The 16,252-nt window shown below is 37.7% G+C and overlaps 1 protein-coding gene across 1 annotated transcript in view; it reads left to right on the top strand.

The window, feature by feature from the left end:
• The window catches only part of RAB1A (RAB1A, member RAS oncogene family), a 34,840-nt gene that overhangs the window by 16,559 nt on the left and 2,029 nt on the right, over positions 1–16,252 (top strand). The window contains exons 2-5 of the mRNA XM_075535624.1: positions 7,475–7,547; positions 11,748–11,843; positions 14,109–14,204; positions 16,063–16,194. Coding sequence (XP_075391739.1) covers positions 7,475–7,547; positions 11,748–11,843; positions 14,109–14,204; positions 16,063–16,194 — 397 coding nt within the window. The remainder of the gene's footprint in view (positions 1–7,474; positions 7,548–11,747; positions 11,844–14,108; positions 14,205–16,062; positions 16,195–16,252) is intronic.

The raw sequence follows: 16,252 nt of genomic DNA, 5'->3' as shown, positions 1-16,252 counted from the left end.
AAAGAAGTCACAGGAACGACATCAGGTGAGTAAGGTGCTAAGGTGCGTGGGCTAAGAAAGGCATGCCATTTTATTTTTTGCCCAAAACTGGTGCACTGAGATGGCTGCATGAGCAGGTACGTTGTCCTGGTGGCAAAACCAGTTTCCCCGGCAGCCACAAATCAGGCCTTTTTTGTCACAAAGTTATGCAATATTTTCAGAAAGTAAATAGAAAGCTTGATTAACAGTCAGACCTGGTGGAACCGAACACTAAAGGCACTATCCTCACATTAAAAAAATGGGCAACGGTTTTTGTGGGGTAACCTCTCGTGTATATATAGTTAGACCTCTTGGATGTCATTCTGTGAATGAAGTGAAACAGACAAAAACTGCCGCCTTTCTCTTGTTCTACACGGCACATTTGATGGTGACTTACTATGTAATGTGCTGCTGGTTTTCAGAGTTTGATTATCCTGTCATCACCCTAGTTACAACTACTAGCTTCATGAGTTCAGGGTATATGTAAACTCATGATCCTCTGTCACTTATTTGAGTAATGGAGGCTTATTTATAGTATTGCATAACTTTGCCCTGAGATCTTGGAGCTAGTATGCGGATGGAACCTGAATTCTAGTATGTCTTCTCAGTTCTGAAAGCCATACAGGTTTAAAGAGGTAAAAATACAAGAGTTAAAGAGAATGGATGTTTACACCTTCCTCTTGGTACACTTTCAGTATTTAATTGCTGTAGCATTTAGTTTGATAGATAGACGTAAGGCAGTGCATTCTTGCCACTGTTACTTGCCCCTCCTGTCAGCCCTGGTGAAAACCCCGCCCCCTAAAATTCCATTGCCATTAAATTCAATTCCAACTTTCAGTGACCCTGTCTAGGGTTTCTGCGGCTGTTTTTATGGGATCGGGATAACATCTTTCTCCCACAGAGCAGCTGGTAGGTTTAAACTACCAACCTTGCAGTGAGCAGTCTGATACTATCAAGGATTTTCTTATTTTCAGATTTCTAGCTTTGAATATGTGCAACACTATTCTAAGCAAGGCATCTTTGGGTTCAAATTGTTCTGCCTAAAGGTTGGAGGTTTAAGGCTTCCCAGAGATGTCTCAGAAGAAAGTGCTGGGGTTCTGCTTCCCAAAAACTCAGCATGGAACACAATAATGGGCTCAAACTGAGGGCAGGGCAGTGTGGTGTGAATGGAGCAGGGTTGGTGCTGTAAGGTGGATGGGGGAAGATTTCCCAAAGAAATTGTTTTATGATTGCCTTGACTGCCCTCAAGGATTGAACAGGTGTGTTGTTGAGATGGAAAAGAATGCCTCGTAACAACTTTCCTACCCTTATTCATCATCACATGTGTCTTTCAAGAAAATCTATCATGATTATTAACCCTCTGAGCTGATCTCTTAGATTGGACCAGTTTTATTTTTTGAAGGCAAGGCTTAGACAAGTATATTACTGAGAAAACATGTCTGCGACACTGATGGCAGAGACATGTTTCAACATGGGTTGTTTAGAGTAAACTTGCGCATGTATGAACTGGAACCCTAGTAGTAATATACTGTATATCCTTGTGGATAAGCCGAGTTTTTCCAGCACATTTTTATATGCAGTTTTTGTGGTAAAATTGGGTGCTTCAGCTGGTACTTGGGTCTCCTTATACTCGAGTATATACAGTGTGTATATATATATTTTACTTACCCACATGCCTGTGTGTGTATATGTGTGTAATACATTTTAACCCAAATAGCATATTACATGGTTTTTAAACCGAGCACCCCATTCTCACTGTGTGTTACATGCAGGTGCATGCTATTTGTAAAATTCCAGTAAACATCATTTTGGGGGTAGAAATATATGTGGTAAACCATTGAATTCAATTTTTACATGTACAATGCAGTCGCATTGATTATATTTAAGTTATGCATTCTTCCTATGCTTTTCCAAGTTAATCTGACAGTAAGATAAACTGTCCTCATAAGCATTTCATTTAACTCTCTGAATAGTTTTCATTATGATCCCATATGTAAAATAACACAGTGCTCAGGGTGATATTCTTTGCTGATAAAGTGAAACTGGTTTTGGAATGTAGGTAAGGTTTAAATATCATCTAGAGCAGTAGTCATTCAGTTTCAATGACTTCATAAAACCTGGATTCCTGGAGAACTTGAATTCTGTTGTATATTTTCCTCCATTTTGATTAGAATTCTTCTGTAGAATCTTGAGTCAGAATGTTTTGTTGTGCTGAAAGCCTGTTGAGCATCATAGCAACACCCACACCTGCATTCACGTAAGTGGTGGCTGTAGTTGGGTGGGACTTGAACCCAGGCTGCCATGTGGAAGGTAAGAGTGCTGCCCCTGAACCATTACCGCCCCCTGACTTTTATTTTGAAGTCATTTGTGTATGGCAGGTTTCTTGATTAAAGTAGCAAGAGTGTTGAGTTATTGAGTAAACCCTCTGCTTAAAACTGTTTCCCTTTTCAATTAACTTGTTTTCCTGATCATATAATACAGGTTTGTATTTTTTAATCAGTTAGATTGTAATCCTGCAGTAGAGAAGTATCCACTTTTATTTCTAAATCTTTTATATTCAAAAATATTTTGAATGGAAATATACCATATGAAATATTCTATAACCTTTTCACAAAGATTTTTCAAAACCTGTTATCTCGAGGTTTCAGAATTCTCATAGCATTTTAGATATAGAAACAAGCTGATTTGTCCCCTGCTTCATACTTTATAGTTTCTTCCTAAAGGAAAAGCATTTTACCCAAATAAAATTATGAATATAAAATTGGTTTTAGTAACCTATTGCAGAATATGGTTCCAAGCTTTCATAATAGTGGCTTTTAAAGTAAGAATTTCAGGGAGGAGCCATGGGGCTGTGTAGTGGGTTGCACATTGGGCTGCAAGGTCAGCAGTATAAAGCCACCACTTTCTTCTTGGGAGAAAGATGACGTTTTCTATTCTCATTAAGATTTATGGTCCCAGAAACCCTGACCTATATGGTCACTTTGAGTGGGGATTGACTCAATGACAATGAAATATCTTAGTCTTTAATGACAGAATAGTATAGGCAGCAAGATTTTTATGTTCTGATCATAAATAATGGGGATAGAACTCTGTGTTAGACTGGGTATACCAGAGAAACAAATCCAGAGACACTAGTGTGTGTAAGAGAGAACTTTATATCAAAGAGCAGTTGTACATTAACAAAACATCTTAGCTCCGTCCACATGAAGTCCATAAGTCCAATATTATCCTATGTGTCCATACTAGTCCATAAATTCCTCTTTAGACTCACGCAGCCATGTAGTAATGATGAATGTAGGAAGATCACAGTTCAGTGGGTGGAAAGTCTTGTGGATACAGTGGTGGTGGAAGCATCTCAGTGCTGGCGTGGGTCTCTACTTGACTCCTCCAGTTCCAGGGTTCTGGCTGCATGTGGCTTGTCAGGAAGAAAGCAGCAGAGAGTCTCCCACCTCCAGGGAGAAATACAGCAATTCCCAGAATCCTCAGGAGAAGGTCATGCCCACAATGGAGGCCTCATTGGCTATGGCTTGATTGACAGACTAGACTCCACTCTTTCGCAAGTCAAGTTGGCAGGAGATTATGTAACTACCACAAACTCCAAAAGTGGAAACAAAAGTTCAGGGATGGACTCTTTAACTGATTTTTAATAGAATGAAGGGTTCGTTTCTGCCTCCCCTCCCCCTCCCCCTTTTTAACTTTTACAAAAGACCACTCAAATACTTTACCAAGAACCAAATATCATCTGGTCATTGATCATCAATTTCCCAAAACTGGGCAAAATAAAATTCATCCGTCCTGAGCATCTACTCCTGAAGTCTTAAGTATTGCTAAAACAGGCTGTGGGATCTAGAGAGAAACTGGTGGCACCAAAAAACTGTACTTCTCACTGTCTCTTATGCTCCATCACCTAATTGTTCCTGTTCTGTATGTACTCCATTTGTTGGGAACTAGTCCCAGGTAGAGCCCACACTCAAAAGGGGGGAGAGGTAGGTTCTATCTCCTGGAATGAGGAGTATCGCTGAACTAGTGGGCAAATGTTAAAATTACTATCAAACTCATTGCCATCTAGTCGATGCCATCTCATTGCTCCCCTATAGGACAGGATAGAACTTGCCCTGTGGGTTTCAGAGACTAACTCTGTGGGAGAAGAAAGCTGCATTCTTCCTTGAAGAGTCGTAGATTGGAACTGCTGACCTTGAGATTAGGAGCCCAATGTGTAAAACTACTACCTATTACCGTTTACTGCAGGCTAGACCAGAGCATGTACACAGGTACAGATTAAGAGCTCACGCACATGGACTTCAGGTCACATAAACCCCTCAGCAGAAATGGGGGAGTAGTGATAACAGGAGGGTAGAAGGAAGGTAGGGACATGAGGGTTTAAGGGGGAACTGATAGCAATGATGGGCATATAACCACCCCACCCGCCCTGGAAGTGGGTGGGGATGAGCAACAAACTTGGGGGGGGGGACAGTGGTCAGTGTAAGAGATGAAAATAATAATTTATAATTTATCAAGGGGTCATAAGGGTGCGAGGGGGAGGGAAAGAGAGCTGATACCAAGGGCTCAAATAGAAAGTAAATGTTTAGAAAATAATGGTGGCAAGATATGTACAAAGATGCTGATACAAGTGATGTGTATGAAGAGCTATAAGAGCCCCCCCCCCAAAAAAAAGAGCCCCCGCAAAAAATGATCTTCAAAACAAAACAGAAAAAGGTTCTTATTTTGGAAAATAACTTTGAAGCCATACATATAGGCTATTTCTTTTTAAAGTTTCACTAACTAATTTTGGCATTCCTTAGTGAATCTTGGGCACAATAATATTACTATACTTACCTACTGGAATTCTCTGTTTCCCCATTCCATCTACATTTATTACTTGGGATTCTTCTGTAAGGTAGATTGGTTCTATCTGTCCTGTTTTTTTATTTATTCATTTTATCAGTATGGACTCATGAATATTTATTTTGTGTGTGTGCGGTAGTCCAGTGTGTGCGGTAGTCCAGTGTGTGCTTCGTTTTGTGACTCAGATTGTTCTGGCTTTAGCCATTGAGAGAACTTTCAGGTCATCTCTTGTGTCTTTGTCTTGGCATGTTCTCCTCCCCTCCCCCTTTGGTGTTAACCTCAAAATGTTTGTCAAGAATGGTATTTCCAGTAAATTGTAGGTAGTTAATTTCTAAATTATTTTTAATTTCTTAAACCCCCTCCCTCAATAGATTTTTTTTGCTGTCTCACAGTGAAAGATAACTAATTAAAAATGCAGAAGTAAAACACCTTCTGATGCCTTAGCATATGATCTGTAAAAAGTACAGTAGTTGATCCTGAATACACAGTTGATAAGTCAGTTTTACCTCACACACACAGATAGTTATGTCAGAAGTAAGAGTGAGAGAAATAAACTCCATACTTCTCAGGGCTACAAAAGGCAAGTGTCATAGTCAATTAGAAATGTAAACAAGAAGAGAAAGTTCTGGGTTGGGAACAGTGGCAGGTCTTATAAAGAGAATCAAATTTAAGGGGTGATTAAAATTATGTATCTCTTAACTTAGACAAGCATAACTAGCTTTTTCACTTAAATCAAAGTTGTGTTGTAGGTTGAAAATTTAGTGATCCAAACAGAGGCTTGCTAATTCTTGGGGAATAAAGAATAAATCCATTTAAAAGTCTGATTATTTGCTGTTTTTTTTTCCTTTCTTGTTTTTGCCTCTTAGTACTCAATTTCTGCCCTTGTGTGTCTTAATCTTCTGTATAACTGTTTTGGAAGTCAAAGAAAAATCTTAAGTAGTGTCATATCTCTTGAATTGTTTTAAACACTCAGTACATTCATAGTTTGGAAATAGGATACAGCAGTCAACACTTAATTTCAAGGGTCTTATTGGCATAATGGTTACACATTGGTCAGCTAACTACAAGGTTGACAGTTTGAAACCACTAGCCATTCCACAGGAGAAAGCCAAGCCTTTCTACTCCTGTAAAGAGGTACATTGTAAGAAGCCCACAGGGTCAGTTCTATTTTATAGGGTTGCTATGAGTCAGAATCTGCTCAGTAGCAGTTTTTTTCTTGTTTACTTTTTTACCCCTTGAGTGCAAGTTGTAGGCTTCTGTGAGGATGGTGCAGGCTGGTTAATGTTTCTTTCTGTTGCACCTAGGGTTGCTATGAGTTGCAACCAACTCACTGACATCTAACAAGACATGGGACATACTGCTAAGTACGGTATAAAAATAACGTGTATTTGATGGGGAGCCTTGTGGGTTTGATTTTACTTGCCATTCTCTTAAATTTAGAAGAGATCAAAATCATCTTTTGCAGTGCTGCTTGACTTATTTTTATTGCCTTAAATGATCAGAAAAGCATAAATCATTCTATTGAAATAACAGTATGTGTACTGAACTTCTAAAGAATGTGCAAACTTCTAAAGAATGTTGATAAAGATTATTTTTAATTTGAACATTAATTTCTTGAAACCATAAAATAACATGTAACATCATTAGGATGCATTTGTGTATCTTTCTGACCTTGGTAGCTCTGAAATAAAGTTGAGAAATTAATTTTTAAAGTAAGGATAGGTTAGGAAGCATAAGTGGGCCAGCCTGGATCCAGTACAGCCTATTGAGACATTTTTTAGTATTCACTGAGTGCCTGACATTGTGATACGTGGAATTGGAAATGAGGCACTATAGTTTAAAAACCAAGTGTCTAGTGTAAGTGCCTTGAATATTGCTTCTCACCAAAATAGAAATTATTAATGTGTACTCTTTGTTTAATGTTCAATGCCGAACATTGTTAAGAAGTTGGTTTGATCTGATTAAGGAGGAAGTTATCAATTGTACTGCATAATAGAATTTGTTTTGTGTTAGATATTAGTCATTTATAAAGTCAGTGTCTACAATCACAATTTTTTTTTAAAAAAACAACCTCAAACTAGACAGGATATTAGTTACTTCTTAGTTCATTCGGTGTTTCAATCCTGTCCCCTGATATACTGGTTTAAAATATTTTATTTCCTCCTGAGACCTCTGTTTGGCTGTGGATGGCAGGGCATGTTAGATGTTTCATTCTCCAGATATAATTAAAAATACCGTGTATACTCGTATATAAGCCAAGTTTTTCAGCACATTGTTAGTGCAGTTTTTGTGGTAAAATTAGGTGCCTCGGCTGATACTCACTCGGGTTGACTTATACTCGAGTATATGTGGTAATAGTGTACTATGGTAACTTTGTAAAAAAAAGAAATAACATATCAAGTATTGCATATCACTATGTAAGCCTTACTAACAACTGGTATTCACAAAGATAATATTTCTAAAAGGGCTTATAATGTCACTTGCAGTTTTGCTTCTGTCAAGCATTCCGTGGACTTCTCAGACTTTGAAAAGTGAGCTGTTACTCTGGGCTGTAAATTGATGTGAAACTTACTATAAAACTATGTTTCCCCCCCTCTTTTTCTCTTTACAGTGATTATTTATTCAAGTTACTTCTGATTGGTGACTCTGGGGTTGGAAAGTCCTGCCTCCTCCTCAGGTTTGCAGTAAGTTGAAATGCTTTAAAGAAATTAACGCTACATATATTCTCTAGGTAGAATTTAAAAAATGAAACATCTTTATTCACAGTAAATTAATTAATACAGAATTTATATACTTCAAGCCTTCAAACTTGTATAGTTAACTAGAAGAAATGCTGTTACTCTGAAAAGAAATCAAATGTTCCAAGATTCCGAAATCTAGCCAAGTGTGATTGCAGTTGGAGTATGTAATACTCTGACATTATTCCAGCTTAGGTGGGGGTGGGAATTGCCTTACGTTGAAAGTGACTTGATGAAAATTAAACTTCAAGTACAACTGAAGTAGTATAAAAAGCAAAGGCATAGTCTACCACCAACTTGATCGGACAATAGTCTTCTTTATGCAGAAACTGACTGACAAAATGACACTGTTGAGTAGAACCCACAATTTCCTGTATAATCTATCAGCTGCCTTCAAATTTAGCTCGACTCTCTTGTCACTCTCTAGGCCAGTAGTTCTCAGGATATGGGCCCCAAACCTTTGAGGTTTCTTAGGCCCGTTCAGAGGGTCTGTAAGATAAAAACTATTATCAGACATTAGTTTTTACGTAGTAAATGTCTACTTAGTAGTTATATTAAAGCAAAGACATTTTCCTTTTCACTTTAAAAATATAAACATAATGTTGGGTGAAACTGCTGCTGGTGCCCTGGCATACATCAAGGCGCAGTGCTAGGCCCCAAACTGTCAGTGTATTACTTTTCAGCACCATGCACTCAAAGAGGAGAGGAAAAAATGTTTTGTACTTAGGAATGTGCTGATTAAATAGTAAAAATTATTCTCTCTCTGCAATATTCTATGTGAGAAAATGGGAGTATACAGCACTGCATGCATGCTACAGTGTTATGGATAACATTATAAAGAATATGAGTTCCGTAATACTTATTTGTGCTCATGTGGAGCAGCCTGTACGTAAACCAAAAATCAGTCATTTAATCTGAACAAGGGAATGCCTCAGGGTTTGAAATCCAGAAATGAATGGCAGAGTTTTATCCTTTTTACCATATTTAGTCTGCATGCTGAGCAAATAAGCATAAAGCTGGACTATATGAAGAATAATGTGGCATTTGGATTATGAGGAGGTTTATCAATAACTTGGCAACATGCAGATGATGCAACATTGCTTACTGAAACCAAGGAGGACATCAAAGATTACCTCCCGCCCTTCCCTACGAATTACACCTCAACATAAAGAAAGCACACAGTCTCCCAACTGGACAAACCGGCAACAGCATGATAAAAAGAGAAACTATTAAAGTTTTCAGGATTTTATTTTACTTGCATCCACAATCAGTGCTCGTGGAAGCAGCAATCCAGAAACCAAAATGACATCGTTGAATTGGGCATGTCTGCTGCTCAAGACTTGTTAATTAGCAAAGGTGATAATTGGAGGATTAAGGTGAGACTGACTCAAGGCATGATATTTTCAGTTATCTCATGCATGTGAAATTTGGACAGTGAATAAAGAAGCCTGAAGAATTGATCCATTTGAAATGGTGCTGGTGAAGAAGATTGAAAGTACCATGGACTGCCCAAAGACCAACCGTATCTGTCTTGGAGAATTCACATTCAGATTGCTCTGTAGAAGAGAGGAGATTGAGACTTGTCTCGTGTACTTTGCCCTGGAGGGCATCATGCTTGGTAAAGTGGAAGGGCAGTGAAAACGAATACCCTTGGTGTGACAGATTGACACACTGCTTGCAACAAGGAGCTCAAACATAACAATTGTGAGGATGGTGCATGACAGGGCATTGTTTCATTCGATTGTACAGAAATTCATTGTGAGTTGGAACCGATTTGATAGCACCTAACAAGATGTATAGTGAGATGTGTAGTGCATTTTGTGAAATTGCATTTAACTGTCTTAAAACTTTACCTCCTTTTACTTAGTAGTGCTCAAGTGGGCATATGAGCTAAGTCAACAAACTATAATTTGTTTCAGGATAAAATTATTTATAATTCCCATTAAGTGTGAAGTGATTGTCTATTGAAGAAAATAGGCTCTAAAATGCAGTGCCCCCTTTAAAAAAATGTTACATGCACAGAAAGGAAATTTATAATCCAAATTATTTAGCGTTCTTTAAATGGTGAAATAGCTATTTTATCTCTTCTTATGCTTTTTTCCCCCCCAAAATTTCTGCATTAAGTAACAACTAGGGATAAAGACACACACTTGTGGCACATTGGTTATGTGGTTCATGCCCACAGCTGCTCCAGGGAGGCACGAAGGTCAGGCAATCTGCTCCTGTAAAGATTACAGCCTAGGAGGCAGTTCAGTCTTATTGGTTACTATATATAGCAACAACAACAGGGAAAGGTCAGTGGAGCTTGGTTACGTCTGAGAGGAATGAAGGCATGCAAAGCTTCAGAGTTGGGTCAGGTAGGATGTTTACATTAATCAAGATATGAAAAAACAAAAACTGCCGCTGGGTCAGTTTTGAACCTGAGTGACCCTATGGGGCAGAGTTGAACCTACCTTTTTGGGTTTCTGAGGTTGTAAATCTTGATGAGAACAGAAAGCCCATCTTCCTACTTCGGAGATGCCCAGTGCATAACCTACTGTGCCACCAGGATGGTTCTGATGGTGTTCTTGGTGACAGAATATTTTACATTGTCACTTTAGGGAAATTAAATCCAGCCATCCATATCCATATTTTCTTGTGCATGTGATTTCATCTTTTTCTTCAAAATGTGTGTCCGTTGACCTGTATATTATCCATTATAGATTTGTCATTGCTTCCTGTGTCCTTAAGTGTATTCTTTATAACTCATATTTCCATGATTGGAAGAAAGCTCAGGAACAGTGCTAATCACATGTTCTGTGAGAATGTTTAAGATTTAATTATTTAAGACTTCATTCTAAAAAAAAAAGACTTCATTCTAACTGTTCCTTTTTACATGCATTCAGTAGTAGAAAACGTCTCTTTTCTCCTTTGGAGCAGTTTGTGTGTTTGAACTGCTGACCTTAGAGTTAGCAGCTCTGTGCATAACCCAGAGGGACAACCAGGACTCTGTGGCTATCGTTGGCTAGCCTACTTTATAGAACTTTCCTATTATCTTGAAATTATTTGCTAGCACTACTTTTATTAGATAGAAACAATTCAATTCAGCTTCATCATTGTTAACAAAATTCATAAGTGGTATTTTGTGCTTCAGGACACAAGCCTGATTGTCCCACGTGTAGTATTGCTAGAATTGATTTATGGGTTTAACATCAAATACTCTCCATTCACATAGCTTTTTACAAGAAGCATTTTCATTTTATAAAGGTGGCTTATTTCCATTCTGAGAAAAATGTCATGACCCATAAATGAAACAGGTATAATTTTAGAAGGTCAACATTGGATTAAAAGTTTACAGAAGACATTCACATGAAAATGTATATACAGTGTTCATTCCTAGCCACATTATTCATAGACACTAAGAGTGGAAGCAGCCTTTATTGCATTAATTAATGAATGGATAAAATAATGTTTTGTTCATACAATGAGATAGTATTAGGTAGCAAAAGGAGTGGGAGTACTTGTGTGTACTGCACCACAGAGGGAGAGAAGCCAGAAACAAGGCCATATCTTCTAGAGTGCATTGAGGGGAACTGTCCAGCATGGGCAAATCCTAAAGACAGAGTAGAGTAGTGGTTGCCGTGGGAGATGGGGCAACTAATCACTAGTTTCCTTTGGGAGTGATGAAAATGTTCTGGAGTTAGAATAGGGATGATTGTTTGCATAACCTTGTACACATATTGGATTGTGACTTTTAAATAGTAAATTTTGTTATTTGAATTATGTTTCAAATTTTTAAAGATATCCCAACTAGGAAATAAAACATTTCCAGGAAAACAGCTCACAAGAAAGAGTGGCGTGAACATTGCATTGTGATGAATACATTGGGTGGGTGAGGGGTGAGTTTTTCTAACTAATCATTGGGAAGTTCATAATCATGAAAAATATTTAACTTTTTCTATATGATGGATGTAGAGAATTTGCCAAGAGATATTTGAAGCCTAAATAAAAACTGGAAAAAAAAATTCTTAAGGTAAACATTTTTCTTAAGGAGTCAGTGCTTTGTCATGGGGAGGCTGTTGTCAGCATGTTATATACTTTGTACCTAAAAGTAGACTTCTTATTATCTGCACATCGATGTTTATCATTTACTTTTCTTTCCTTTAGGATGACACATACACAGAAAGCTACATCAGCACAATTGGTGTCGATTTCAAAATAAGAACTATAGAGTTAGATGGGAAAACAATCAAGCTTCAAATAGTAAGTGGCTTTTGGTCCGGAAAACTTTTTGGAAATATTTTGTTACATTTAGAATAAATTTATTTGTAATGCTAAAAAATTGAATAGAACGTATATTTAAAATCATGCAGTTATGACATAGTAGAACTACTTCTTAAATCTTTTCTAGCTAATTTTTTATGGAAAAAGCAGAAATACATGTAGTTTTTATGTAAGACTTGGGCTAGTCCCTTATGCTCTTAACCGTGAAGGAAAGTTCAGGCTTACTGTGCCTTATACGGAAGTGTTATTAAAGATTTTTTTTTTTTCTTTTCTGTATGTCTTGCTTTTGGGAGCTGCTAACTGCAAGGTCAGCAGTTCAAAAGCAACCAACTACTCCACAGGACAAAGATAATGCTTTCTACTTTCATGAAGAGCTCCAGCCTTCAAAACCCACCAGGGCAGTTCTGCTCTGTCCTACATGAGTCAGAAATGAATGAGTTTTATTTCTAGTTCATTGCTTTTCTGAGTCCTGTAGAACATTGCCAGAAACCTAGATGAAGTTTTACATAATCGGCTTAAACAAAGAAAAAGTATTTACTTAGCTCTGTTTTGAGTATGCAGTAGGAAGTACCAACTCTAGAAAGTCTTACTTTTGGCAAGAAACGTAACTTACATGTCCATTTTACTGTTTAGAAATTGATGTGAGAGATTTTATGACTTGCCTACAGTTAGTGCCAGAGTGAAGTGACTTGTCCTCCAGCATCACTAAACCCTGCCCTAACCCTCCGTACCCGCCTCACTGAAAAATGGGGAGCTCCGTCAGTTACGTTTTTGTCATATTACCAGTGTGGACATACAGTGGCCCTATAAAAATCTTCTTGAGTCTTTTAGTATGAGGCGAATATGTAACTGTCTACTGGCAGAAAGAAGTCCTGGATTGGGTGTTAGAAAAGATGGATATGTTGTTCTGATTTTAGTGTTAACTAGTTAAAGAATTATGGGTTTCACTTACTTCCTGAGGCTCCCTTCTTAGCTCTGAAATGGATGTGAAGAGGTTGGATTTACTTACCAAGCAATTTTGACAATCAACTTGGTAACTTCCTGTTTTAAAATGTTAGTACACAAATATGTTGCTATAATGTGCCCAAATGGATGGGCATCTGCTTCATTCATTCCCCCACCCCCTCGTTTCTTTTTGTTGTTACTGGGAGGAAAAGAATGACAAAGATAATTGTGCCTTTGCATGTAATGCACGTGATTGACAGTTAAATACTTAGAACCAATGAAGTCTTAAGCAAAGACTTAAACATAAGGATCAGTCACAACTGCTGTCCCTAGACTATTGTATCTTAGTCTCCATTTGTCTTAGACCTCTAGTCCCATTTTTTAAATGGTTGCCATTCAGTGATTTTCCCATTACAGTTAATCACAATGTTGTCTTTCACCTGTATCTTTCAGTATTTATGAGGGTTTTAAGTAGCTACTCAAATTATACAATTAGCATTTTAGAGAGATGGATCATTGCCTAGGAGTAACTTACACAAATTTCTCATTGCTTTTGTTAAACCAAGGCTTTTAAAATCCCCCAAATTAACAATGTGTTGCATAAATTAGAGCTTTAATATTGATGTATTTGTTCTGGGTGTTTTACTTGAATGTTGGAGGGTGGTAAATGATGGTTAAAATGAGTTAGACTAAAGTATTGTAATCTTGCATCGTTTTCCCCAGGATTATTTAGTATTATACCTGCTTAAAGGTTAAAGAGCTATCCTGACTGGGAATCACCTGAATTAGTTCCTTTGGGATTGTCTGTGATGGTAGACAGTGATTTTCTTACATGTGAGAGTGTGTATTTTTTAAGCCAGTTGTTTTCCTAAGCACATCAACTTGCTTTCCTTATTCTGTTAAATGCCTTGCTTGCATTGTGCTAAGGGTCGTGGGCAATCTGAATTTCTGACATGGTTCCTGGTTTTAGAGCGTTTAGTCTGTTATGATTAGAACAATTTTGGGATCACTTGCGTAGAGGTTATGCGTTGGACTGCTAACTAAGAGATGGGCAGTTTAAAACCACCAGCTGCTCTGCAGGAGCAAGATGAAACTTTGCACTCCTGTAGAGTTGTAGTCTTGGACAGCAACAAGAGGCCCTTCTACCCTATCCTTGTAGGGCTGCCAGGAGCTGGAATTGACCCATTATCATTAAGAATGTTAATGCTTCCAAGTCAGATCCTGATTTATCTCCCTCTGCTTGCGCATTTCTCCCATTTTTAATGACATTGTTTGGATTTCTCGATTATTTTATCATAGTGGGACACAGCCGGCCAGGAAAGATTTCGAACAATCACCTCTAGTTATTACAGAGGAGCTCATGGCATCATAGTTGTCTATGATGTGACAGATCAGGTAAGTGCCAAGAGGAAATGGTTTTGCAACTACAAAACAAATATTCGACAGGTGTCATGTTGTTTACTCTGCATACTGGCCATCAGTATTGATTCTGTGATGGAAGCCGTTTTCTAGGCCCAGGTATGTCAGGCTTAACCAGCCCCTAACACATCATCATGGGTCCAGTAGGCGCAATTGTACAGCGATAAGATTATAGTAAAGTCATAAAGAACGTGAGAGATAGAAGAGATTGAAATAATGGAGTCAGACACATTTCATGGTAGCAATGCTCACCTCAGCCTCACTTGGTGGTCCACCATGGAGAGATAATTATTGCTAACCAAGGCTTTTATATTCTCTGAGGACATGCAAGCCCCCTAATTACAGGAAAGGGTTGTGCTATAGTTAATACAGTAATGGGAGGGGGGGTGATTTAAGGGATTTGGGGGTATACATGTGGCAAGATGGGCGGATCCTAGATTCAGGATGGCAGCCTAACTTTGGATGTCACTGAGCAAGCAGGTTTGACCTGTTTCCCCCCTCCCCCCCCCCCCCCAACTAAAGAGACCATTATCAGTAGGGTGTGAACTCTACCTACAGGAACCAGAGAGAAGTAGCCCATTGTTACTTACTTCCCCTCCTCCAACACTTACATAAATGTTTGGCTAACTAATATTTTTGGAAGGTTTATTAAAAGCTAATTTATTTAAAATTGTCAAAATTCTTTATTTTTGCTGCTAAAAATTGATAGCCAATTTACATTTTTAATCACTTTAATGTCCAATAAGCAAATAATTATTTTTTCTAATATTAAAGTTCTTAAAAATCCAGTCACCTTTGAATGTATTTCTAGTATAGAATTGGTTTAGTGATCTTAACCTCTTATCTACCTGATCTCTGAGTGAAAAGCAAATACCTATGATTCTGTGGTTATATTATTAACCAGTAAATAATTATTCAGACAAGATTATAGGAAATTGAGTTGTTTTATATTGTGTTCTTGATTTTGAGAATGAATATGAATTTGTGTGGCAGTTAAACTTGACAGAATTGCCAAAAGAGACTAAAGGTTGGCCTTTGGAAAATTTGGTTTAGGAATAAAAATTTTGAATAAGATGAGTTATAGGAAGGGTTTAGAAGGGGAATGTATAGTCTGACGATTAGCTGTTTGGGGAGGGGGGGCTATATTGAGAAAGATATGTTGATGCTTCCTTTTGACCATAAAGCTAGCACATTTCAGGATCTTTTCAAAGAAAGGAATAAAAAATAAACTTTGAAAAGTACATGTTGCCCCTTGTAGCACATGTTAGCTATGACAGGAGATAGCTAGAAGCAGCACAATTGTTTAGATTGAGTGGGTGTTACCAAGCAGAAAAAAATACCTTAAAAAAAGCTCAAGTCAGAGTACTATTACATATTTAAAAACAAAAGCTTTTAACCCTCTATGTATGATTACAGAAAGAAACAGCATATTTATTTTGGAACTATTTTTAATAGCATCTCTTAACAGTTCTCTAGAAGCAAGACAGCAGACTGTTAATATACTAAGATTTTATCATGTTTCAAAAACCAGGATTTTTATTGCATTTCATTTTTCATAATCTAAAACAATTAGATTTGCCTGAGTTATGGTTTCATGCATATTTTGCTGTCACAGTATTTTCATTATCAGTTCACCTTCCAGTTTCCCACTTAGATGTCTAGTTATTTAATGTCGGTTTACTTATTTCTCCGCACTAGTGATTATTTTTAGAGTTGTCTCACCAGTTCTTAAATGCCTTGTCAGAAAAGGGTTTTTGTGTCACTTGTTCATTGGAGGAGTGTCTAGAACTGTTACTATCCTACTGAATGTGAATTCTCCCCCTCCCCTCCCCAGGAGTCCTTCAATAATGTTAAACAGTGGCTGCAGGAAATTGATCGTTATGCCAGTGAAAACGTCAACAAGTTGTTGGTAGGGAATAAATGTGATCTGACTACAAAGAAAGTAGTAGACTACACAACAGCAAAGGTAAGCCCAAAGTGTGCTCATCAAGTGGAGTTTGAGTCCCATTTGGACCTAATCACAC

The sequence above is a fragment of the Tenrec ecaudatus genome, chromosome 17 (assembly GCF_050624435.1).
Source record: "Tenrec ecaudatus isolate mTenEca1 chromosome 17, mTenEca1.hap1, whole genome shotgun sequence".
NCBI classification, from domain to species: Eukaryota; Metazoa; Chordata; class Mammalia; order Afrosoricida; family Tenrecidae; genus Tenrec; species Tenrec ecaudatus.
Note: the sequence above shows the minus strand (reverse complement) of the source record. Positions and strands in the feature narration are given on the sequence as shown.